A 27,242-nucleotide genomic window follows, 5' to 3' on the forward strand; every position below is an offset into this window, starting at 1 on the left:
TTAGAGAGATATAATTGTCATGATTAGTCAACAACTCAATTATCCTTGTATCATGACTACCAGGAAGGTAGAAGGCAAACTAGATGGACCTTGGTCTTTCCTTGTCTAGAAATTCTTATGTTCCTACACTTGTTCCACCTGCCCAACATGGGTGAAGTATTGCCAGCTTTTCCTAGGTTCACAAACTAGAGTTCTGTTGAAGTGCTGTTTGTATGTTCACAGGTGTTCTTTAAAGTTTGTAAATTGGAACAAACCTAGCTCTCCCAGATTAAGAAATGGATCTAACCACTGAGCACATGAACATAAGAACATAACATAAGAAATAGGAGCTGGAGTAAGCCATTTGGCCCTTCGAGCCTGCTCCACCATTCAAAAAGATCATGGCTGATCTTCTACCTCATCTCCACTTTCCTGCACTATCCCCATATCCCTTGATTCCCTTAATATTTAAAAATGTATCGATCTTTGTCTTGAATATACAGAATAACTGAGCCTCCACAACCCTCTGGGGTAGAGAATTCCAAAGCTTCACCACCCTCTGAGTGAAGAAATTTCTCATCTCAGTCCTAAATGGCAGACCCCTTATTCTGAGACTGTGACCCCTGGTTCTAGACTCCACAGCCAGAGGAAATATCCTCTCTGCATCTACCCTGTCAAGCCCTGTAAGAATTTTATATGTTCCAATGAGATCACCTCTCATTCTTCTAAACTCTAGAGAATATAGGCCTAGTCTACTCAATCTCTCCTCATAGGACAATTCCCCCATCCCAGGAACCAGTCTGGTGAACCTTCATTGCACTCCCTCTATGGCAAGTATATCCTTCCTCAGGTAAGGAGACCAAAACTGTACACAATACTCCAGGTGTGGTCTCACCAGGGCCCTATATAATTGCAGTAAGATGTCTTTACTCTTATACTCAAATCCTCTGGTAATAAAGGCCAACATACCATTTGCTTTCCTAATTGCTTGCTGTACCTGCATGTTAAATTCCAGTGATTCGTGTACAAGGACACCCAGGTCCCTCTGAACACCAACATTTCCCAATCTCTCACCATTTAAAAGTATTCTGCTTTTCTATTTTTCCTACCAAAGTGGATAACTTCACATTTCTCCACATTATATTCCATTTGCCATGTGCTTACATATGTAACCACACTAAAGTTGTTTATATTGACCACAACTCCTGGGAGGGATGACCTGCAGCTCCTTAAAACAACAAAATAAGGTCCCATGTTTCAAAATAATTTTATTTGGTTAGCCTCATGTGTGTTTAGGAACAGAAACTACTTTTAATAATACGTAAATTCGTTGAGTGAGTTGGCTACACTATGTGGACAATGTCTGCACATTAGCTAAAAAGGAACTTCAGTACCTGGATTTCATAAAATAAAATCAAAATTAATGTTTCAACACAGACAGCTTAATTCTAAATCAGTGAACTTACTCCGGATGGATTTTCTTTTTTTACAACAGACTCCCAATTCATTCCGAAGGCAATCACATTATGTTACCTCTAAAGTTTCCATAATCTATCTACAATTCACTCTTTATGCTTCCCTGGCTTTCACTGAAGAGCTAAATCTCACAGATCCTCCTCAGGGTATAAAAATTAAATGTTACCATAGAAACATAACTAGATGGTATATATTATGAATTTTATTTTTACTCTAGTACTCCTGGGTTAGGTGGCTGATGCAGTACAACACTGCTATACAGCAATGAGCTGCTGGCCTGTACCCATAATACCTCAGAGTACATAAGAAATAGGAGCAGCAGTAGGCCATATGGACCCTCGAGCCTGCTCTGCCATTCAATAAGATCATGGCTGAACTTTTACATCAACTCCACTTTCCCACCCGATCCCCATTATGATCTTCACTGAGGCAAACGCTTGAAATACGCATCAACAAAAATACCACAATCACGCAAGTCTGCTCTTTGTACGTAGCAGCAACTTACCAAACAATACTGATGACAGAAGAACTCTTAGTCAATGAATGGACAGGTACAGGAGCAAGGTAAAAGCCTATGGGACAAAAACCTTCCAATTTGATAGCCTTATCCACAATGAAGGGTGTTTATTTAGCTTGTTATTTGCAAAGACTACAGTAGCATTTATGTGCACAAAAATACAGAAGATAGTTGAAATTGTGGTTACATTTCTGCACTTTCCAGTTTTACTTACACATTTTCTGCAAGACAAATCTGGAAAATCATTTATAGCCACTTTAGGACAGGAGCCAGCCCACAATTTGAAAGTTGCACAAGATTTTAGGCATTCAGAGGATTAATGTGAGCAGAAGTATTTGTCCATTTGGTAAGACATGATAAAATCTACCCCAAGTTTCAAATTTTCATTCTTCCTTATTCAAGTCAAGGTAGGCTAAAATTCCAGGAGTTTTCATTTTGTTTAAATTATTACAGCATATTCCACACTCTCATTGTATAGCTTCATAAATTGAATCGCGAATTTAAAGAGCCCAGACATTTCTATTTGTGTGTGCTCATCATGCCATATCCAACATAGACAGAAAAAGAAAAATGGAAGCAGCAATGAAAAGTAGTTGCTTAATACCAGATCTTTAACGATGCACCATCAAAAGGTAGTGAATTAAAGCCCATTACTGTAGAGTGCAGCTGAACATAAAATGATGAGTTTAGAGGAGTTGAAGGTTCTCAAGAGGCTTCAGACGTATCCAGTACAATGCTGTTGATGTTGGAAACTGTGTAAAAGTATCCAGATTTCTGAAAAGCTGAACAGAGGTGCAAGTTCTCAGGTCCCAGTTAGTGATATCATAAAGTGCAGCAGGAAGATTTCCTGGGTCCATGGTTTCTAGAAAATTATAATTGTATTCTAACGGAACTGGCTTACAATTGAATTAGTAATTGCAGTTGGGGAATTCACTATATTTACGGAGTCACTACGGAAACCAGTGAAAATCTCAATTGTTTCTCAGGAGAGTTTATTCAAGGGATACATATTGGACTGCTAGAATGCACCCAGTCTACATATAGAAAGGAGATGGGTCACATAGCAAGAATGAGTTTTAAAAAGAAGTTAACCCACAAAACACAAGTGGTATGGACAAAGGCCTAACAATTTGTCTTGAAATGGTTTGAGGAATAGTGGAGGGAGGGGAAAAGAAGGAAGAAGCATACACAAAAAAGTTAATCTGTCACTAGTGTAATTTTTAGGCATCCAGATATGAATTACCGTACCATGTTTATAACCCTTTAGTCCACAGCTACCACCATACTTCGTGGTCTTTAAGTATCAAAAGTTTCATGCAAGAGGATTAGTTGGTTCAGAACTACAACAATTTAATGGCTTTTTGCGATTAGCACAGGATTAGTGAATTTACCTTAATGAGCCATAATGACCACTTAGTCAACTTTACAGCAGAAGAAAGTCTGGGGCTCTTCTCTAGAAGAGAGAAGGCAGAGGGGTGACTCGGAGGTCTTTAAAATATAGGGTAGATGTAGAGAAAGGGTTTCCACTTGTGGGGGAATCCAAAACTAGGGCTCACAAATATGATAAATCACTAATAAATCCAATAAGGAATTCAGGAGAAATGTCTTTACCCAGACAGTGGAACTTCTACCACAAGGGGTAGTTGAGGCAAATAGCATAAATGCATTGAAGGGGAAGCTAGAGAAGCACATGTAGGAGAAAGGAATAAAAGGTCATGCTGATCGGGCGAGATGAAGAAAGGTGGGAGGAGGCTAATGTGGAGCATAAACACTGGCATAGGCCAGTTGGACCAAATGGCCTGTTCGTGTTGTAAATTCTATGTAATACAGCAGAAGAAACAGTTTGCCACCATTACAAGTTACTCCCATTAGACGAATAGTTTAAGAAGTTGAAAAGGTTAATTGGGATATTAATGCGTAGACCTGATATAAAAGTTGTTAAGCAGGAAGCAATTTAGAGAGATGCTGAAACCACCAAAGCATTAAAAAATGTAAGCTACAACAGCTGACTAAACCCTAAGGAAACCTTAACCAAGTTTCTAAGAAAATTACTGTGCACTCATTTGTAGGGACCAAAGTATATTTATTCATTTTTTTTTAAATCCATCATCAGCAACAACAATGCAATGATTATAACTTCAAGATACTACATTTATTTATGGAAGATATTTTGCTAAAGATGATGATACTTTTCCCAATCCAGACTGGCATCTTGAGGTTTTCATAATATACAATATATCCAGTGAATAGGTTAGAAGATGAGCGATAAAGTGACTTTACTTCTGAGCTGGGATAAGACCATCAATGGCCTGGCCCTTTTCAAGGTGTTTCTCCATTTCAACTAGCAGCTTCACACCATCGACCACCATTTGAACCAATTCAACTTCAGAGAAGCCCAGACGGTCAGCATTGGAAATATCAAAAATACCACCAACTGCAGCAGTGTCGACACCACCTAGCAATGAGAAAGCAACATAAACATCAGCTGCATTATTACAACTGCAGAAGCCTCTTAGCACAAATACAAGAGCTACTTCTATATTGGAAGTAATCAGATTTATAAAAGAAATGCTAAAATCGAACTGTCTTAAAAAAAATTTTTTAAAAATGCACTTAGTTTTCCCTTTCAAGAAAATCTGTCATTAAATTATACACTTAAACAAGCATTCCAAGATAGATAGATATATAGATAGATAATCTAAATAAAAGTGGGAATTAGTTACCAAGTAGCAATAAATGGTTTAAATCATACAAAGTTCCTTTTAAGGTAGCGATTGCCAGCAGCACTTTTTATTGCTCATCTACAATAGTTTTTTTTTAATGTTCAAAGCGACCTGGTGAATCAGATTTTTTTTTTTTTTTTTTTTTTTTTATAAACAAAACTCAGGCATGCTAGGCAAATACATAAAATGCAGAAAGGAAAATAGAAAACTATGAACTTTTACTTCAGTGCTTCAAAATTTCCTAATGTAGACTGAAGTGCATCATGCTTTAAACTTGTGGCAGTGCTCAAATTGTAGAAATAAAAATAGCAACTCAAATTTATAATAAGCTAGATCTACTGGGGAAGAATGCCAAATCTAAATTGATAATCCAAACAGAACTGGTTTAGATTTATTCAACAGAATCCAAATTTGGCTTAGTAGATAACTGGTTTCTTTCAAAGGATGACAAGCAACCAAATACACAGATGGTGCCCAGACACTGATGCAGAAAGCAAGGATGCTTCCAGGCCATTTACAAGCACCTCCGAATAGTGGTTTGAAAATCACAGAAACTGGCTTGGTTCAGAACTCCTGTCCACCCCATCAGAGATACAAATGAGCTGCCATTCTCTGTTTTGCTACATATTTGTTCCTTCAATTGGCCAACATGTTTTAGATTTCTAGCAGTTTAATGGTTTGCCCTTTCCCGACAGTCTCACAAGCTAGGCACATGCCAAAGATACCAGCACCATACTGGGAAAGAAGTAATCTGGTCCGGATTATAAGGGTCATGTTGAAAGGCTCTGCTCCTATTATGGAGTCTTTCTAGATGGGAATATAGGTCAGGGATAGGGCTCTACCACTAGATGACTAATCCTGGGACCCACACTACCATCTTAACCAGGCTCCATACACAAGGTGGAACGTCCTCAAAATTACCACCCATTAGGTGAAGATCCAAATTCTTAGAGGTCCAGTGAATGTTATACCCAGCTCAGCCAGAAACCTGTACCTTTCAGACTTCAGGCTGAGGAGCTACATTTGTGACCATCCAGATCAAAGCTCAAAATTTACTAGAGTGCCCACTCTGTACATGCATAATTTCCCATGGACTGTGTTGAAAAAGCATGTTCTCAAAAAAAGTGTAGAATCTTTGAAAGTAATTTTCCATTTTCACTACTGTACCAAACAAGCAAAATAAAAAAAGAAAATGCTGGAAATACTCAGCAAGTCAAGCAGCATCTGTGAAGAGAGAAACAGAGTTAACATTTCAGGTCGATGACCCTTTGTCAGAACTGGAAAAAGCTGGAGATCGAACAGGTTTTTAAGCAAGTGCAGGGGCAGGGAAAGGGGGTAGAGGAGGAAAGAACAAAAGGGAAGGTCTGTGATAGGATGGAAGGCAGGAGAGATTAAGAGATGGTGCAAGGCAAAAGGAGATGGTAATGGGACAAGTTAAGAAACAAAAGATGGCTCTAGATGAAGTATAAATGGCACTGGTAGAATGAAAGACAGCTGCTGTGTGGGAGAGAGAAAAAAAAAAAAATGGAAAAAAAAGATAGGGGCAGAGATTATGGTCTGAAATTGTTGAACTCTATGCGAGTCCAGAAGGTTGTAAAGTGTCTAATCGAAAGATGAGGTGCTGTTCCTCGAGCAAATAAATGTTGCTGAATCAGTTGTGAGCAGACTATTAGAATCCATAATTGGAGATCAAATTAAGAATGGATGATCAAGGCCCGACCAGAGCGACGGACCTGGGTGAGGAGTGCAGCGCGACCGGCGGCAGTTAAAAGCAGCGGATTCAGCGAGGCCCGACCAGAGCGACGGACCTGGGTGAGGAGTGCAGCGCGACCAGTGGCAGTTAAAAGCGGCGGATTCAGCGAGGCATACCAATTCAACAGCAGGGGAGAGATATAAAAAGTAATCCAAGTGCGACGTCACCAGGAAGCAGGTAAGTGATTGGTTGGTGAGTATTTCTTTCTCCTTTTCATTACAAGCTTAAATTCTGCGGTTTATATTTTCTTGGGTCTCTGGTGTAGTGGGGACAGTTGGTAAATAAGCACCCTAGAGTATATCTTTAACTGGTGGTATTGAATTAATTTAAATTAATTAAAGGGGTAAGTCATGCCAGGAGAGCCCAGCCCAGTGTTATGCTCCTCTTGCTCTATGTGGGAATTCAGGGACGCTGCCAGTGTCCCCGACGACCACGTGTGCCAGAAATGCATCCAGCTGCAGCTACTAACGGGCCGTATTGAGGCGCTGGAGCTGCGGATGGATGGGTAGTGGAGCATTCACGATGCGGAGAGGGTTGTGGATTACACGTTTGATGAGTTGGTCACGCTGCAGGGTAGGGCTGCACAGGCAGAAGGGAAATGGGTGACCACCAGGCGGAGCAGTAGAAGCAGGCAGGTAGTGCAGGGGACCCCTGTGGCCATCCCCCTTTCAAACAGGTATACCAATTTGGATACTGTTGAGGGGGATGACTCACCAGGGGAAGGCAGCAGCAGCCAACTTCCGGGCACCAGGGGTGCTTCTGCTGCTCAGGAAGGGAGGAGAGTGGGAAAGAAATAGTGGTAGGGGATTCTATAGTAAGGTGAACAGATAAGAGTTTCTGTGGCCATAGACATGACTCCAGGATGGTTTGTTGCCTCCCTGGTGCCAGGGTCAAAGATGTCACTGAACAGCTGCAGGGCATTCTGAAGGGGGAGGGTGAACAGGCAGAGGTCGTGGTTCACATTGAGACCAACGGCATAGGTAGGAAGAGGGAGGAGGTCCTGCAGCAAGAATTTAGGGAGCTAGGTAGCAGATTAAAGAGTAGGACCTCAAAGGTTGTAATCTCTGGATTACTCCCGGTGCCACATGCTAGTGAGTATAGGAATAGGAGGATAGAGCAGATGAATGCGTGGCTAAAGAGTTGGTGCAGGAGGGAGGGCTTTAGTTTCCTGGATCACTGGGCCTGCTTCTGGGGAAGGTGGGACTTGTACAAGTCGGACGGGTTGCACCTGAACCAGAGCGGGACAAATATCCTTGCGGGGAGGTTTGCTAGCACTGTTCGGGGGGGTTTAAACTAAAATGGCAGGGGGTTGGGAACCTGAGCAGGGAGACAGAGGAAAGGAAAACAGGGATAAAAGCAAAAAAGATAGGAAGGAGAAAAACAAAAGTGGCAGTCAGAGAAATCAACGGTTTAAATCAAACGTGGCCACAGTAAATAATAATTCTAATAGGTCTAAGAGCGTTAAAAAAAGCCTGAAGGCTTTGTGTCTTAATGCGAGGAGCATTTGTAATAAGGTGGACGAATTGGCTGCACAAAGAGGTAAATGAATATGATTTGGTTGGGATTACAGAAACGTGGCTCAAGGATGGCCAAGACTGGGAACTCAACATCCAGGGGTATTCGATATTCAGGAAAGATAGGCAAAAAGGAAAGGGAGGTGGGGTAGCATTACTGGTTAAAGGAGGGATTAATACAATTGTAATGAAGGATATTAGCTCTGATGTGGAATCTGTATGGGTAGAATTGAGAAATACTAAGGGGAAAAAAACATTAGTGGGAGTGGTATATAGACCTCCAAACAGTAAGGCAGAGGTTGGGGATGGCATTAAAAGGGAAATTAAAGAAGCGTGCAATAAGGGCACAGCAATCCTCATGGGTGACTTTAATCTACATATAGATTGGGCCAACCAAATTAGTAACAATACTGTGGAGGAGGAATTCCTGGAGTGTTTACAGGATGGTTTCCTGGACCAATATGTCGAGGAACCAACCAGAGATCAGGCCATCTTAGATTGGGTATTATGTAATGAGAAAGGATTAATTAGCAATCTTGTTGTACGAGGCCCCTTGGGTCAGAGCGATCATAATATATGATCGAATTCTTCATTAAGATGGAGAATGAAGTAGTTGACTCAGAGAAAAGGGTCCTCAATTTAAATAAAGGAAACTACGATGGTCTGAGGAGCGAGTTGGGTAGGATTGATTGGGGAATGGCACTCAAAGGGTTGATGGTGGATAGGCAATGGCAAACATTCAAAGACCAAATGGATGAGCTACAGAATTTGTTCATCCCAGTTTGGCATAAAAATAAAACAAAAAAGGTGACTCAACCGTGGCTAACAAGGGAAATTAGGGATAGCATAAGATCCAAGGAGAGGACATATAAATTGGCTAGAAAAAGCAATAATCTTGCGGATTGGGAGCAGTTTAGGAGTCAAAGGAGGACAAAGGGATTAATTAAGAAAGGGAAAATAGAAGAGAGAGTAAGCTAGTAGGGAACATAAAAACTGACTGTAAAAGCTTTTATAGATATGTGAAGAGAAAAAGATTGGTGAAGTCAAGCGTAGGTCCCTTGCAGTCAGAATCAGGGGAATTTATAATGGGAAACAAGGAAATGGCAGACCAACTAAATACATACTTTGGATCGGTCTTCACAAAAGAGGACACAAATAACCTCCCAGAGATGCCGGGGAACATAAGGTCTGATGAAAGGGAGGAACTGAAAGAAATCAGTATTTGTAGGGAAATGGTGTTAGGAAAATTGATGGGACTGAAGGCCGATAAATCCCCAGGGCCTGATGGTCTACATCCCAGGGTACTTAAGGAAGTGGCCCTAGAGATAGTAGATGCATTACTGGTCATCTTCCAGAACTCGATAGACTCTGGAACGGTACCCATGGATTGGAGGGTAGCTAATGTTACCCCACTATTAAAAAGGTGGTAGAGAAAAAGTGGGGAATTATAGACCGGTAAGCCTGACATCGGTAGTGAAGAAAATGCTAGAGTCTATTATAAAAGATGTAATAGCAGAGCACTTGGAAAGCAGTGACAGGATCGGACAAAGTCAACATGGATTTACAAAAGGTAAATCATGCTTGACTAATCTACTGGAATTTTTTGAGGATGTAACTGGTAAAATAGGTAAGGGAGAACCAGTGGATGTGGTGTATTTGGACTTTCAGAAGGCTTTCGATAAGGTCCCACATAAGAGATTAGCATGCAAAATTAAGGCACATGGGATTGGGGGCAAGGTATTGACTTGGATAGAGAACTGGTTGGCGGACAGAAAGCAAAGAGTTGGAATAAACTGGTCGTTTTCCGAGTGGCAGGCAGTGACTAGTGGGGTACCGCAAGGATCGGTCCTAGGACCCCAGCTGTTCACAATATATATATATAATGATCTGGACGAGGGAATTGGATGTAATATCTCCAAATTTGCAGACGACACAAAGCTGGGTGGGAGGGTCAGCTGTGAGGAGGATGTCGGGAAACTCCAGTAAGATTTGGACAGGAACATGGCAAATGCACTATAATGTGGATAATGTGAGGTTATCCACTTGGTGGCAAAAACAGGAAGGCAGATTATTATTTGAATGGCAATAGATTGGGAGAAGGGGAAGTGCAAAGAGACCTGGGTGTCCTTGTGCACCAATCGCTGAAGGTAAGCATGCAGGTGCAGCAGGCGGTTAAGAAGGCAAATGGTATGTTGGCCTTCGTAGCAAGAGGGTTCGCGTACAGGAACAAGGATGTCTTGCTACAGTTGTACAGGGCCTTGGTGAGACCGCACCGTGAGTATTGTGTGCAGTTTTGGTCACCTTACCTGAGGAAGGACGTTCTTGCCATGAAGGGAGTGCAACAAAGATTCACCAGGCTGATACCTGGGATGGCAGGAATGACGTATGAGGAGAGATTGTGTCGATTGGGCTTATACTCACTGGAGTTTAGAAGATTGAGAGGGGATCTCATCGAAACCTATAAAATTCTGTCAGGTCTGGACAGACTAGATGCTGGAAGGATGTTCTCGATGGCCAGGGAGTCCAGAACCAGGGGTCACAGTCGAAGGATAAGGGGTAGGACATTTAGGACTGAAATGAGGAGGAATTTCTTCACCCAGAGAGTGGTGAACCTGTGGAATTCTCTGCCAGAGGGCGGTAGAGGCCAGTTCATTAAATATATTTTCAAGAAAGAGTTGGATATATTTCTTGAGGCTAAAGGGATCAAGGGTGTGGTGTATGTGCCTTTAAGAGCCCCAGGTGTGCGTAATGCCGGTAATTGCCACTTGGGCTATATAAGCCTGTGTATTGTGTATATCTTTTAGAAACCCCCCCCAGACTTGCTTAGTAAATACCTATGAACCAACTCCTGTCTTCAGTGTCTTTATCTACACACGGACACTGCAGTGGCGACGAAGTGGAAACGGACTTGCCTGCAATTCGGCAGCACCTCAAGGACATCGATTCCTCCAGCGTCCAGAAGACTCAAGGAAGTAAGAGAAACTGTGGTTTCACCAGCTGGCCAAGCTAGTGACAGGTACTGCGCTAATCCTTCCTGGGCGTCAGGCTGGAGCTCCAGCGGCGGGCTCTACAGCCGAGACAGGCAGCGAAATCGGAGGCAAGCAATAACGGACTGGGAGGGTGCACTCGAGAGACGGCCGGCGCGGCAAGCAGGTCAGCGTTTAGACCTCCGTCGGGAACGAGTCTCCAACAGTGAATAAACGGAAACCACGGTAAAACAGCGTTGTTATCGGTAGCAGCGGCGGGAAGCGCCATATCGTTGCTACAGAGAAAAAAAAAGCACGGGAAGCGCCATATCTTTTCTGAAATGCCTAAATCTGGTAATAGAGGCTTTTGATGGCGAAATAGAAGATTGGACCACATACGTGGAAAGAGTAGAGGTTTATTGCACTGCAAATGGAATAACAGATGAAAAAAAAGCTTCAGTACTTCTGAACTTAATGGGCGCGAAGACATACGGGCTGTTACGAAATTTAATCACTCCAGCCAAACCAAAGGACAAGACTTTTAAAGAAATTGTTGATACCCTGCAGGAGCATTTAAACCCAACACCGCTGCTGATAGCGGAACGATTCAAGTTCTTCAAGAGAAATCAACACAAGAATGAAAGTAACGCTGATTACCTAACCGAATTAAGAAAGCTATCAAAGTACTGCCAATTCGGAGCAGGACTATCTTCGAGACAAATTTGTTTGCGGTCTCTTAAGTGAAGGAACACAAAAAAGACTGCTTTCTGAAAAAGATTTAACATTGGACAAAGCTTTCAGTATGGCTGTATCATACGAAGCAGCAGCAAAAGGAGCTGCAGAGATACAACAAGAGACACAGGACTTCGGCACCCATAAAATGACACAGGAGTTCGGAAGATGTTATCGCTGCGGCAGATCCACCCATAACCAGAGGGACTGCTGGTTCAAGGGCAAAGCATGCAGGCAATGTGGTAAGATTGGACACATTGCACAGGTATGCCAATCTGGACAAAATAAATCCACTGACAGAAAACAAAAAATCAATAAAAAAAAGTACAGGAAGGTACAAATGATGACGGACAATAGCTCCGAAGACCAGAATAGCGATAGCGACTCCGGAAACAAGAGACTAAGCTGTCTCAAATTACATAATGTACTTGCCAAAGAGGATTACCAAACCATTTGGGTTAACCTCACAATAGCAGGGTCCCCAGTTAAAATGGAGCTAGATACAGGATCAGCTCTAACCATAATAAATCGACGAGATTACGAGAGGCTATTTTCGCATATACCTCTAAAAGACACAGCCATTATCTTAAAAACATATACGGGGCAGAAAGTCTACCCCAAAGGAAAAATAAGGGTGCCTGTGGTATACAACGGCAAAGAAATACAAAAGTTGTATTTATACATTCTACAAGATGGTGGTCCACCGTTGTTGGGACGTGAATGGATAAGGAAGATACGTTTAGACTGGCACTCCATTTCAGGCACTGACGGTGACCAGTAAGGAAAAAAACAATGATGACATCATACCTGAACGACTAAAAGACATCTTGGCCAACGCCAAAGTGTTTCAAGAGAAACTAGGAACCTTGAAAGGCATCACCGCCTCAATAAAAGTGGAAGATACAGCAATTCCAAAATTTTTTAAGACCGGTGCCATACGCAATACGTCCGGCAGTCGAGGCAGAGCTGAAGAATTTGGAAAAGACAGGTGTATTATCCAAAATAGATTGGAGCGAATGGGCAACACCCATCGTTCCAGTCATGAAAAAAATTGAAAAATAACTCTGAGGAACAGAAAAAAATTCGCATCTGTGGGGGCTTTAAGCTGACTGTAAACCCGGTCCTTCACACGGTACAGTATCCTCTTCCGAGGATAGAAGATATTTTCGCCTCACTATCTGGAGGGAAACGTTTCACAAAAATTGACTTGGCACAGGCATATCTACAGATGGAGGTTGAGGAGACCTCTAAAAAGTATCTCACAATAAACACACACAAAGGCCTGTACCAGTACAATCGACTGGTTTTTGGAATAGCATCAGCTCCAGCTATCTGGCAAAGAGCTATGGAGCAAGTCCTGCAAGGGATTCCGGGGACTCAATGCCACCTAGACGACATCCTTATAACAGGAGAAAACGACAGCAAGCACCTTGCCAATTTGGAGCAGGTGCTCACTAGGCTGAAAGAACGGGGCCTACGAGCAAATCGCCCCAAGTGCGAATTTTTCCAAAATCAGATATCATATTGTGGCCACATAATTAATAAGGAAGGGTTGCATAAGTCACCTGAAAAAATTGAAGCAGTTATAAAAGCCCCAGCACCTGAAAATGTTTCACAATTAAGGTCATTCCTGGGATTAATAAATTACTATCATAAATTTTTACCGAACTTATCAACTATTCTACACCCTCTTAATGAACTTCTACAAACAGGAGTGATTTGGAAATGGAACGAAGACTGTAAACGTGCCTTCCATAAATGTAAAGACTTAATCACATCCGAGAAAATTTTGGCTCATTACAACCCATCACTACCAATCAGACTGGCGTGCGATGCATCCCCTTACGGCATAGGAGCGGTATTGTCCCATAGATTCCCTGATGGCTCGGAACGGCCGATAGCATTTGCGTCGCGCTCATTGAACTCAGCTGAGCGTAACTATGCCCAGATAGACAGGGAAGCACTCAGCCTGGTATGGGGAGTGAAGAAATTCAACCATTACCTACACGGACAAAAATTTACCTTGCTGACTGACCATCAACCCCTCATCTCCATATTCAACCCTAAAAAAGGTGTCCCCATTATGACAGCACAAAGACTAGAGATGGTCCCTTTTTCTAGGGGCACACCAATACAACATTGAATACAAAGGGTCAAAACAGCATGGGAATGCTGACGGTTTATCACGTCTACTGTTGCCAACGATAGAAGAGGCACCTACAGTAGACCCAGTAGAGATATTCCACTCTACCATAGTGGAATGTCTACCGGTGACAAATTCTGCCATTGAAAGGGAGACAAGAAATGACCCTACTCTCTCACGGGTCTACGATTTAACAGTGAAGGGATGGCCAGCACATGGCGAACCACTGTTGCCAGCATTCTCGCAAAGAAGAGAACAGCTGTCAGTGTGCCGAGGAACCTTGATGTGTGGATCCAGAGTGGTGATTCCACCCAAACTCCAGGATAAAGTGCTAAAGGAGCTTCACGAGGGGCATCTGGGTGGAGTGAAAATGAAGAACCTAGCTAGGGCGTTTGTATGGTGGCCAGGTATCGATGGAGACATCGAAGACATGACTAAGAGCTGCCTAGGATGCCAGAGGTCCAAAACGCTCCACCCCAAGCCCCTCTACATCCATGGGAGTGGCCCTCATATCCCTGGCAAAGGGTGCACATCGGCTTTGCTGGTCCATTTATGGACTCAATGTTCTTAATCGCGGTTGATGCACACTCCAAGTGGCCGGAGGTAATAAAGATGTCCTCCACCACCACGGAAAAAACCATTACAGTATTAAGGACCATATTTGCCAGGAATGGGCTGCCGGAGCAGATATGTTCTGATAATGGACCGCAATTTGTGTCCGAAGAATTCAGAAAGTTCTTAAAGAACAATGGAGTAAAGCACTACACGTCCGCCCCATACCATCCCGCCACCAATGGATTGGCTGAAAGGTTTGTCCAGACCTTCAAGAAGGCCATCAAGGCCATGGGTAATGAAGACATAAAACTTCAGCACAAGGTGGATAACTTCTTATTTGCATATAGGAATGCAACGCATATGGTTACTAACCAAACTCCCGCCATGATGTTCTACAATAGAAACCGAAGATGCCAGCTGGATTTGGTAAAGCCCAACATCCGAAGGGACGTGGAGAACCGGCAGTTTCAGGGCATGAATGAAAGGCCAACTAGGGCCTTCCAGATAGGCCAACCGGTTTTGGCCCGGGACTACCGTACCGAGAAATGGCAGCCTGGAACTATCTGCACACGATTAGGACCACTGATGTATACCGTGGACATCGGAGACAGCATAATAAGGTGCCATGCTGACCAAATCATCAAGTCATCCGAAAAGGGACAACCTACACCACCACTCTATACATCTAACGATGAAGTAGAGATACCCATATCTACCTCCGATCCGGTGATACTGGAGCCCGATGAACCCGACACTGGCCTTCAAGCCGAATCAGCCTTGCCAGAAGAACCTACTACACCACCAGAAACTACTACACCCCAGAGGCGTTATCCGGACCGAGTCAGAAAGCCTCCTGAAAGACTAACTTATAATTAATTAATACAGCAATGTATATTATTTTGCATATAACATGTAATTAATAATTACTTAAAATATGATGTACTAGTTAGCTAGAAGGGGAGGAATTGTGGTGTATGTGCCTTTAAGAGCCCCAGGTGTGCGTAATGCCGGTAATTGCCACTTGGGCTATATAAGCCTGTGTATTGTGTATATCCTTTAGAAACCCCCCCCCCCCCCAAGACTTGCTTAGTAAATACCTATGAACCAACTCCTGTCTTCAGTGTCTTTATCTACACACGGACACTACAAAGGGATATGGGGAGAAGGCAGGGACAGGGTACTGAATTTGGATGATCAGCCATGATCTCATTGAATGGCGGAGCAGGCTCGAAGGGCCGAATGGCCTACTCCTGCTCCTATCTTCTATGTTTCTATGATAGCTAGCATGATTTATTAAAGGCAAATTGCGTTTGATAAATTTAAGATTAAAAAAAAGTTAATTGGATAAAGGGAATGCATTAGATGTAGTTTATATGGATTACCCAGTGGCATTTTAAGGTGTCTCAAAGGAAGCTTCTTACAAAAATTCAGGCATATGGTACAAGAGCAACATGGAGCACACACACACAGACAGAAGGTGGGAGATGCAATTTAATGTGGAGTAGCGTGAGGGCATTATTCCTTGTAAGTGCAAGTAGATAAAATCACCAGAGAGGTCAACAGCATTTTGGATTTCATAAATAGAGAACAAGGGCAAAGAGGTCATGAAAAATTTGTACAAGGCAATGGTTAAGCCACAGTTCTGTCTGCAATTTTTTTTTTTTTTTTTTTTTTTTTGTGCCCAATTATATAAAGGGCATTAAAGCCATACAGCGTAGATACAGAAGGATGATACCAAGCGTGAGAAACTATAGTTGCGAGGAGAGATTTGGGACACAGCGATTAGTTCCACTGGAACAGAGAAAAGGTGAAGAGGAGATTTAATAAAGCTTTTTAAAATCATGAAGGGTTTTGATAAGGTGAATAGGAAAAAAACATTTCTTCTGGTGGAGCCAGTGACATGAATCCTCAATTTAAAATAGTCACCGAGAGTCAAGAGGAAAAAAAGGGAGTTTGGGAGAAATTCTTTGTACAGAGTTGTTGAAGCCTGGAATGGTTTGCCACAGGGAATAGTTACACAGAGACAATTATATTTCAGAGGAAATTGAATAAATATTTGAAACAGAAGAGATGTGACTATGGAGAGAGAAGAGGGCAGTGGGACTAATTTGCAATTGCTCTAGCAAAAATCTGAAATAGACCCAATGGCTGAATGGCTTCCTCCTGTACTGCAAACTTCTATGGTTTGATGGGGGCTTCAAAGGGAACTCTGGATTCATATCAAAGTATATTTCCTCAAGTTGTGTTTAAAAGCCAAAAAATAACCGATTAGTCAAATCTGGTTCTTAAAGATAGGTGGACTGCAATTCATAATGGAGTTTTCAGCAGGATTAAAAAAAAAATGGGCAGAAATTGGAACTCGCATACTTGTTCTGTGTGAACAATTACTGTGGTGGCGGTGGGAGAATGAATTGTGGGTTGCAGTCTCTTGTGCCCGATCTCCCCAAAAATGTGTCAGTTGCCAAATTTGGAACCGATGACTGCCCAGTGTCCAGGGTGCCTGCCTGAAACAGGCGTTGGGCATCTTCAATATGCAGATTGGGGTCCTAAAGCCAGTTTCATCAAACACTGGCTAGAGCTTGCACTGCACAAGCTCTGCCTAGTTGATCCAGGTCTTCAGCAACCTAATTAGTGGTCCTAAAGGGTCTGCTGACAAAGTAAATTAACTTTTTACAGTTTTGTTTCGGGACAGCCAGGAGGAGCAGGAGTGCTCCTCCTGGCTCCACAAAAATACTGCAGGTTGCTTCCAGCCCAGGCCTGCCCCACCTCTGGTTTACCACCGCCCCCCCCACCTCAGGACCCACTTGTTAGCTGGGTCTGTGACCGAGCTAGCCAAATTGCCCAAGGCCCCCAACTGGCAAACTGCATCCAGATGCGTGATTAGCATTTGCAGCTCGCTGGTTTTGTGCAGATGAGACCAGAGGACCAATTTCAGGCCAGTTTCTGGAGCTACTAGAATTTCTTGGCCAAAGTCCATTACAGAAGGAAGCTTCTACTATTGCGATTGGTTGCAAGCGTTAATTATTTAAAGCATAATTCAATTGTTCCTTACTTTAACGATTGGCAAGTTCATTTCAGGTAGCTGTCCAACACTTTATTGCTACAACGTTGTGTATTCTGCTCAGGGTTTTGCAACAATATACTTTATTGATAAGCTCCAACCTACCTGTCCCACGCTTCTGCAGCCGCAGTCGTTTCAGAACATCACCAAATTTATCATGTTTGCTGAGATTGGGAAGTTTCACATGGACACCAGCACGGAGACCTGTTCCCAGGTTAGATGGGCACGTCAGGACGTAACCAAGGTGCTCATTCCACATAAATGCACGACCATTGTTTTTGAAGACATTTTCAATCTAGAATTTAAAAAAAAAAATTGTTCAAAAGAATATACACTAATAGCTTTAGGCCTAGAAATTCACTGGTGCCCCATTTGGGGTGCCAGCCTCGCCAGAAGTACCGCCCCGGAAGAAGTCGCGGCCGCCCGCCGCAAATTCAGTTTCAGCGCCCCAGACAGAAGCGCGGCGCTACTGGAGGCGCCCTGCAACTAAAAATCGCAGCGCAACATGCCGCAGCGCCACACGCTGTGGCATGGCGCGCTGCGGTACTGCAGGCCTTCCTCCCCTTCTTAAAGGGGGGGGCCTGCTGCAGCGTGCTCAAAGAGCGCGAGTGCCGGGCTCTTGGGACACGGCCGGCACTCCGCGGGGGGGGGGGGGGGGGGGTGCGGGGCAGGGCTCAGGAGGTCGGGGATGACGGCGCGGAGAGGTGCTGGCAGGTGGCCAGCAAAAAAAATGGCCGCCCCGCACCGCAGTGCCTCTACTGCCGCAGGTAGGCCCCCCTGAACCGGTCGCAAATTGCAACCGGCGTTAAAGCAGGGGACACTACTAAGTTTCACGATCGGGGCGGTAGTGGGGCGCTGCGCACACCAATTACGTCATCGGTAGCGGTGCAGCGCTAACGGCTAGCACCGCCATTAGCGTCCCACTAAATTTAGCGGGAGGCGTGGCCAGTGGCGCAAAACCCACTAAGTGTCCTCTTAGGGCGCTAACGGGTGGCGCAGGCCACTGAATTTCTAGGCCTTAGACTTTTACCAAGTGAATTGTGCCGATTTGTACCTTTGTTAGTCCAGTACAGAAACGGGTGAAGACTTCCTTCATATTTCCACCTTTCTGCATTGAGATGACACGAAGATGATCCTCTTCATTGACCCAAACTAGAAAAGTCTTATTGTCATTGTGCCTAGAAAACATGTAATTTGGAACACTTACAGTATTTTGTACAAGTAAACTGTTTAATTTGTTACTAAAAATCACCGCCATCAGTGTATGTTCTCAACTAAATAGTTTGAGCTTTTGACCAGAGGACTCAAGTGTTACAAGTCACTACCTTCATTGAGGCAGCTATAAAAAAAAAAGGGAAATGTTCATCACATATTTGTATTGCTTAATTGTAGTGTTTTGATCAACAGATGGGTCTCAAGTTTGCCAACACAGGTGGGGGTGGAGGAAGGAAACAAGATATCTCAGTTCAGGTTTGGAAAAGACTTAAGCGCACCTTTGTTGTCTACCCAATCCACCATAAGCACTTGTTGACAAAAAATTAGATACTTGCATTAGGGCTCAAGATCAGACAACCCTCCCCCAAGCTAGTAAAATAAATTAAACTATACATTTACACTATGGAGAGGAAACAGATTATATGTTTAGAAACCTTGTCTTCTACATAAACAAAGCGAACAGTGCAGGAAAATGGACCATGTATGTATGTATATATGCTAATCAAAAATAGTTAATACTAGTTCATATGAAATCCCAGCAGCAAACCCTTACACTTTACTTTTGCTGGCAGCTGAACTCTCCCTGGCAGCTGAAAGAACTCATTCTTCCACCTACCCCATCCCCCAAGATATTGCCATTGCCAACCATCTATGAAGAACTGCAAAAATGCACAAGTATTTACCAGCTTCAGTAGGAAATAGAAAAGCTATTAGCTGCCTGTTGACACGAGTGTTCTTGGCTAATTTCCCCTCAACATAGCTAAAGTCAGACAATTTCTGTATAACTGTTGATTAGCTGCACCCAAGTACATCATCCCAACATGCGAGAACAAGAGTAAACGGAAATAAGCAAATCGATATAGCTGCACATAAATTTGTCTTTTCCTCATCTCTTCCTCCAAGAACTGACCAGATGCCTCTGCCGTCAGGCCAGTCACGTGCCATCCCAGAGGCCAACAGCAGTGGGGACACAGGCTTGTCAAACAGAAAGTGGTCATCAATTAGATTCTGCTGCTCCTGGTCAGTCATGTTCTTCAGGGCATAGTACTTTCCAGTAAATTCACCATCCAGACTTCCTAAGGCTAGTGAAATTAAAAATATATAAAATTTAGTCTTGGTGATGATAAACATTTCCAAAACCCTATGATTAGAATCCCCTCTAGATTTAAGTTTGGTGGCAAAATTTCTCTCGTTTGGCACCCCCCTCCCCAGCAGTGATAACTGCGCCTCCCGCGAAATTCTGCAGGAGGTTAGCGGCAGCGCTATTGGGTATCGCCCGATCTTCTGCACCCAGAGATTAGGACGTCATCTATGGCACAGCGCCCCGCTATAAAAATTTGCACTCGCGCCCCGCAGCAGTGCCGGGCGATGTTACCGACTGCTGCAGGGGTGGCGAACAGAGAGGCTGGTTGCTCGCGGGGCGCAACTTAAAAGGCACAGTGGGCAGCCGGCAAAAAAACGCAAGCCAATTCTTTTGGCCACTGGTCAGAGTCAGTGCCGCGCTCACTCAACCTGGCACTCTGCTCCAGTACCGGGCTGATCGCACAGCACTCCCGCTCCCCAGTAGCCCAGAAATCTACAATGAAACCCGCAGAGCTCGCAGCGTGGGACCCTTCCCTTTAATGCAGGGAAGAGCCCCTGCAACGTGGCAGCATCATGCGTGGCCACACGTGGTACTGATAAGCACATTGCCCCGGATCGGGACATTCCTCGCCTCTTGCGCTCCAAGAGCCAAGTGGAGCACTTGATTAGCGCTCCACTTCCCTCTTGGAGCAAAAAATGGGGAATTTAACAAACGTTTGAAAAAGGTTAGCGCCTGGTGCTAACTTTCCAAACATTTTTCACTTAGCACCCCAAACGGCCCTCTAGGGGAATTTCTCCCCCTTTGGTTTTATTACTTTTGTAGAAGTCAAAACCTCTCGCAGCAAGAAAGCAAATATAGTTTGGACAAAAGGCTAAAATTTTTGAAATTGCTAATTTAATATTTGCAAGGGTAAAAAAAAAAGACCAAATTAATGCCATAAATTCCTATCAAATGGAAACATTTGCAGCTGTGGGAAAAAAACACCACTGAGCATCACCGAAATCAGTATGCAGTTGTGAGTGATGCACACTTTGAAGGCGTGTGTTTGGGCAAAACTAGATGAATCTTGAGACTATTTGAGGATTGGTTTGTGTCAAATCAGAGATTGGTCTTGTTTTAAATCACAAGCGACTATGGTGCCAAAAATCTGGAGGTTGGGCATGTCCCAGTACAAGTGGGGAGATGCAGCCGTCTGGAACTTCTGCTGGTGACTCTACCAAAGTTTAAAGGTGAGAGGGAAGTCCCTTCATGCTCAGAAATGTTAAGTGTCCACATCAGTATTGGTGCATCTCGACTGCCTGTCTACTGAAAAATCCAGGAAGTCCAGCAGAAGTGTGGCCGGCTGGTGGTGGGGCATGGTTTGGATTACAGGTCCCCTCTCCCAGAAACAATTTCAGGTGCAGTGACCACTTGTAAGGGGCTGCTTTAAGAAAAATTGTACTTCCTCTTTAGGTGTCCAAGCCATGATCCCAGCCTGGATCCCCAGGTGGGCTGCGTTTCTACCATCTGGCAGGTAGTCATAGTTTCCCTGAGATTTGCTGGGTTCCTCTGATGGTCAGAAAAATGGGTACTCAATGCAAGAAGTCCCTGCCTTGGCCCAAATCCCCCTTATGCAGACAGCCAAGTTGGGGTAGGTGTAGGCACCACCCCATCAGGCCGTTTCCAGAATCCAAGCCTAATTATCAACAGTCTTGCAGTTAGTGGGAGTACACCAAAAAAGCCACAGCTGTTCAGCCCTTATGTCTTTTTTTTTTTTAAATGGGGTTCTTGTAGCTACTTTAAATTGGTTACTGCCAGAGATCATCTTAACTGTACATTGTTCAGCATTGGAAGGACTCTGCATCACTCATTGACATATTGTCTACCCCTCCTAAATGGAAGAGTTGGAAACACCCTGGTAACTTTGGTCTGTAGTCAGAAACTGCCTCTTCTGGTTGAAAAAAGTGTGGCATATTTTTTTTCCACAGTTCTATTTTTTATTGTACTGTCCTCAGCTGGAGGCAAAAATGGAGGTTTCTGTAAATTTGTCTTACTCAAAATAATTTAAGTCAAGAATGCAAGTTGTTTAAAGGACTGCAGAAAGCTGCTAAAATATTCTTCACTTTCATTTTGAAAGACATGGAGATTATGAGGTATTATAATCTAGTGACATTTTCTGTGTTTCCTCAATTCATTTTGTTTCTTAATAAGCCCATTTCATAGTTTATAACCTGAAATATATGGCCCATCAGAGAATTATTAGTCAGCAAGTCAGAGATTATTACTTCCAGTGAGTTTCAGCAGTGTGAGGGATTTATTGTTCACCCCATTCAGGCTACATTACCAAATATGTAGCACTTTAGTTTACTGAGTGCAAGACCTTTGTTATTGGTTCTGTTGCTGGACAGGAGGAAACATTATCTGGTGAGAGCCCAAATCTTAACAAGGTTTTCAAGAAATGCAAGTAGGGGAACGTTTCACTCAATCAAACTTGTTTCTTTACAAAATTCAACACAATATATATTTTGAGAAGTGCTCTTCCTGTCTTTAAAAAAAGGCACACAGTTTTTAACATGTACACTGGATTCTGAGGCAACAAAATTGGAACCAACAGCAGATGTGTTTCAAACACTGCAGAGTTTAACAAGAGGTCACAAACACACCAAGTACAGACATTCATTTCCATAAATGGTTCAAGTATGTGGGTTACACTTTTCACAGATAAGTGGATGTAGCATTTACAGTTAACTGAAACATTTAGATTAGCCAGAGGCTGCTCTTAACTTGTGGAATTTGTTTAAGGAAGTATACAAGAAATGTAATGATTCCAGTTCCCATTTCAGGCAAGATCTGACTCAACATCAGGAGTTTTAGTTTTTGGTCAAATATTTTTTTTTGTGGGGGGGGGGGGGGGTAGTGGTAGTGTAAGGTGAAGAAAAATAGCCATCCATCATATTATGAAAGGGAAATATACCCTATCCTTCTACATAAGGGAAAGGATAATGCTTTCTTCAGGACAGAAAAATGAAAAACAATTGAGGGACACTGGGATAGGGGAGCATTAGATGAAAATACTGAGCAATTAAATAAATGGGTTCAATTACATAACTGCAATGGGTGTTATAACTCTTAAAGTTAGTTTTTCCAGAAGATTATATTTCTGATTAGAATCAGTTGGAAATATTTCACTGGTTTGCTAGTTTTTCCAGAAGATTATATTTCTGATTAAAATCTGTTGGAAATGTTTCACTGGTTTTCAAAAGTCTTTGCGATGAATTATTCAGATTAGATTTTTTTTTAAACCAATTAAGTGATTCAGTAACACATCATGCTCATATGATTTTACCTTCCTCTGAAAGTTTCTCAATAGCACGACGCTCTCCTCGACTGCAGTGAGGGGGGAGGCAAAAGCCACATATACTGCGCCCAGTGCGGACTCGGCTACTCAGCACATAGTTGGAATCTAGGTCATCACCACCCTAAAGACAAATGTATACACCTTCAGATTTGTTACACTTTGCCATGTTATCAACAGAACAGGTTTATGTAAATATGCTTTGTCATCAGATGGCATCCAATTGTCTGGAATATTTTAATTATAAATTATAGACCAGGAGGGAAAATTGTCCCACTTGACTTGTTCTTTTGCCCAAATTCCAATTTATAACCTTATTAAGCAACAGCATACATGCAACTGCTGCATTAATGTGAATGATGTAGAGATTTGAAAAGCAATACATCTCACAGCCAGCATTAAGGTTGGCCAGAAAAACAATGGGCTTAAGTATTCCTAGAAACAGCAGTACAGGATCACTGACTGGCAGAATGCAAACTCACACCTGCACACAGCAAGTTCCTGTTTCACTGGGCAAAGGTGCCAATAAATGCTTCCCCACAGCTACAGGTCAGCAGGAAGAGAACAAATGCAAGCCAAATCACTTCAGGTAATCAGATGCACTTTCCAGTGGTTGGTGCAATACAGACGCCAGACAGCTTGAGGTAGGTCCTCTGCCCACCCGCAGTTGAATAAAAAGCTGAAAGCGAGAAATTAAATCCAGCAATGTGATCCAAGTTTTAATTTCTATGCAAAACATTGGAGAGAGGCCGTAAAAGGACTTTCTTTTAAAACAATTCTGTACAAGACCAAGCCTTTTTAATTGAATATAAAAGAAAATGCTGGAAATACTCAGCAGGTCAGGCAGCATCTGTGGAGAGAGAAACAGAGTTAATGTTTCACATTGATGACCTTTATCGACCTGAAATGTTAACTCTGTTTCTCTCTCCCCACAGATGCTGCCTGACCTGCTGAGTATTTCCAGCATTTTCTGTTTTTATTTGATTTTCAGCATCCGGAGTATTTTGCCTTTCTAATTTGATTATAGTCTATAATGCATTGAAGGACGCAGCGGACACTTTCTTTGCATTTTCATAGGATTACATTTACTAAACTACAAACAAGGTTGATGCAAATAGGCCAAACGTAAATGTTGCCAGTCTCATCAAAAGACTTAATTAGGAAGCTATAAAAAAAATCTCCCATGAATGGAAACTCAAAATGTCATCAAATCTTTAAAGGCTATTCAAAGAACATCTGCTTATCCCATTTTACAACGCAGAACATTATTAAATGATACTAACAAGCGCCCTGGCTGGATTCAGTACAGGAGGGGAAGTACCATAAATTGCGAGTGACACTGGGCGTTTCAGTACCTCCCATTCAATGTGCAAAGTCACGGTTTCACATGTAGTTTACTCTTCAAATGCAGGTAAAATTCTATTGCATTTTATGTTTAGGCAGGAACTGATCCCCATTCCCTGACCTTGAGATTCTCGTGGTGAAGATCCGTTTTGTGCTTGTCAGTAGGTTTGTAGCCACCATGACGGTCCCGAATTATTGGATCAAAGAGATCCTTGAAAACCACATAGGATTCTTCATCACCAGCGACACAACCTACTGTCATAATAAATGGATGCCCTGTAGAGAAAAAATGAGAATAAAATGCATACAGCGTTTCCTTAACTTGATAGAGATTTCCAGCCGATTAAAATTTAACGATTAAATCCGCTGATCACTGCAAGGAGCAGTATTAATTTTAAATAGAAGGCAAGGAAAGGTGAAAGGGATCAGAAAACACTCAGTTGTTTTGCTTCATGTGTTCATTAGGATATTTTTGGGGGGGGGTGGAAACAACTTTCGCATTACAGTAATACACTGACCATTACTAAAGTTAATGTTGGTACAAAAACCATTAAATGGTCATGCGGTTAAATCAAAAGGGGACTCATTTGATTTCGCGGTGATGATCGTACGGGAATTTATGGCAGACACAAATCGTACGCGGGCACTAAAACATTTATCCCCCTGCATTGTAACTCGATCAGTGAATCTTGTGACAAAGTGCAGAGACTTTAGACTATTCCAGTCAATTTACCGGGATTATCAATCCCAGTCTGAATTATATCATCCACGGTGAAGCCACTGGGGGTTGATTTGTCTTTGAGTTTCTTGTAGAGATCCAGAGTGAGCACTTTCGCCATGTGGTTGCTGTGTTTGCTCAGATCGGGGAACTCCTCCGCTGCCGACAGCCTCTTTATCTTTAGCGTGGCCATTTCGAGATGCGGGGGGTCACAACTACATTGAATGAAATCAGACATAAAATGAGATGAATCTCATCACATACACCATCGACTATCCCCTGTACAGAAGGTCGCTGGCCACGCAGGTGTAATCAATGTTGATTGAAAAAAAAAAGGGGTTGAAACACAAATAACTACGATTATTTATGAGATTTTCCGTAGTGCATCCGTTTTAAATTAATGATCCCATTCATTATGCGATTGGTTGTGGACAGGCTATAAGCACCTGATAACCAAAGGTCGGGTTTAGTTTAAATTTTCCAATTGACTGCTCACTATTGGGGGCTTTTGGAAAGCAACGCTTCTGTACCGAGGAAAGCAGATGGCTCATCAAAGTGCGATTTTACCTGGGTTGTCTATCCCAGTCTGAATGATATCGTCAAGGGTAAATCCGCTGGGGGTCTGCTTATCTCTCAGCTTGCCATACAGGTCCAGGCTCAGGATTTTAGCCATGTGGTTGTTATGTTGGCTCAAATCCGGAAATTCTTCTTCAGGAGAATATTTCATCTTCAGAAGGTTGTGACTGTTGCTGAATGGCATGGTAACCGCTTTACTGCAACACAAACAAGAGTTTTTAGAAATCGGATTGAATAGGAAAAAAAAAGGTACGGGCTCCCCGTGGCGAGATTGAATGAATTGCTTGGGGTCCAGGTTGTGGAGAAAGCACCGTGTATATTTTAAGAATGTAAATTAGTCCCATTTGCAGATTTTTAAAAAACATGCCATTCAGCAAGAATACGAATTATCAGCGTGAACCTGGGAACGACTGCGATATTCGAAATTTACAAAATGTTTGAAGTGGATGGTCTAAATAAACTTCTGGGCGATTACGGTAAAGCCACTTGCATCTTTCAGACGCTTTAATCCACTTGCATTTCTAGATAGGTCACCGAAATACTCAAGTGACTAAAGACAATGTAATTTTTTTTTTTTTTTTAATTGACTCAACATCGGGTCTTTTTAACGGATTGCCCTTTCCGACAGCTGCAAGGAAAATATTATCGATTAATGAATGATAATCCTTTGATAGTTTTATAATTCTTCCGTGTTGGTGAGGACCTCTTTGGATTCTTAAACAGCCTTACGATTACGTAAATTCCTCGTCCTTCGTGACCCTTTCGCATTGTATTCCATGCACAATTTATGAAGGACAATCCAAGTACAGCAGATACAAGGTCCAGATTTCACAGATTAGAACCACTACAAGGTGCTTTCGCTCAATGGAGGAGCACAAATACCAATCTGGATCCTGCCAGTACAAATGGCTTGCTGGTGGAGTATTTTTGTTTAAAATGTACAAAATTACATCTGAACGTTGCTTTAAATATTAAAAAGAATTCTGTTGACGGAACTAGAGAATTGGCAAAGAATTTTCTTCTCTTTCTAACATTCTTCCAATACTGCATTAGAATGCATAGGTCGCTTTACCAGTCAATACTCAGGAGAATTCTCTCGCACAGCTATATGCATCCAAATGGATTAGTCTTCTAGGTCGGGAATTGAGTATTTCTGCATTAAACTAAACATGCAACCATACCTGAACCTTTTGTTTTAAAATCATATTTCATCTGCTCATACTTTATGTATTAAAACAAGACAGAACATTTATTTAATTTGCATTTTTTTTTTGCTAGACTTTTCACCTAAAATTAATTAAAATAATGGCTTTGAAATATAAATGCACTTTTACTCCAAAATAAATAAAGCAATTATAAGATTTGCAATTATATTTTAATACCCAATTTTTATTTTCAAAATTATCTTACCTGGATGAACAGGGGAAATAACCAAATTTAATTCTCAACCTGCGCTTCCCACCTCAGCCTGATCTCCGCGCCACCCTGATTGGTGTCCGAACGTTCGGTGTGTTCCCATTGGATTATATAGCGCACCGAGGCCAAGCGCCCA

At 42.5% G+C, this 27,242-nt stretch overlaps 1 protein-coding gene across 2 annotated transcripts; it reads right to left on the bottom strand.

Moving 5' to 3' along the window:
* Positions 1-4,034: 4,034 nt before the first annotated feature.
* Positions 4,035-27,208, bottom strand: LOC147109274 (creatine kinase B-type). Of its 2 annotated transcripts, none has more exons than XM_086003056.1 (8): positions 27,101-27,208; positions 25,130-25,329; positions 24,518-24,672; positions 23,044-23,176; positions 19,545-19,716; positions 18,474-18,597; positions 17,525-17,714; positions 4,035-4,427 (listed from the first exon to the last, which is right to left on the bottom strand). In XM_086003056.1, exons 2-8 carry the CDS (start codon positions 25,305-25,307, stop codon positions 4,249-4,251), a joined length of 1,131 nt encoding a protein of 376 aa, XP_085859182.1. In that variant the 5' UTR covers positions 25,308-25,329; positions 27,101-27,208; the 3' UTR covers positions 4,035-4,248. The 2 variants fall into 2 exon arrangements, with proteins under 2 accessions (XP_085859182.1, XP_085859181.1); XM_086003055.1 differs by lacking the exon at positions 25,130-25,329 and adding an exon at positions 25,682-25,887 and having other exon boundaries at positions 27,101-27,207.
* Between the last annotated feature and the right edge of the window lie 34 nt (positions 27,209-27,242).

Source organism: Somniosus microcephalus, chromosome 12, assembly GCF_052327205.1.
Source record: "Somniosus microcephalus isolate GS21.2 chromosome 12, FLI_Smic_1.0, whole genome shotgun sequence".
Lineage (NCBI taxonomy): Eukaryota > Metazoa > Chordata > Chondrichthyes > Squaliformes > Somniosidae > Somniosus > Somniosus microcephalus.

What these genes read in the sequence shown, in the direction of transcription:
- LOC147109274 (XM_086003055.1), bottom strand. Translation starts at nt 25,874, where the DNA reads ATGCCATTCAGCAACAGTCACAACCTTCTGAAGATGAAATATTCTCCT. An exon ending in TTCACCACGAGAATCTCAAG is followed by an intron (nt 23,177 to 24,517) that starts GTCAGGGAATGG and finishes ATTTGTCTTTAG; the next exon opens with GGTGGTGATGACCTAGATTC. An exon ending in GCTGCAGAAGCGTGGGACAG is followed by an intron (nt 4,428 to 17,524) that starts GTAGGTTGGAGC and finishes TCTCATTGCTAG; the next exon opens with GTGGTGTCGACACTGCTGCA.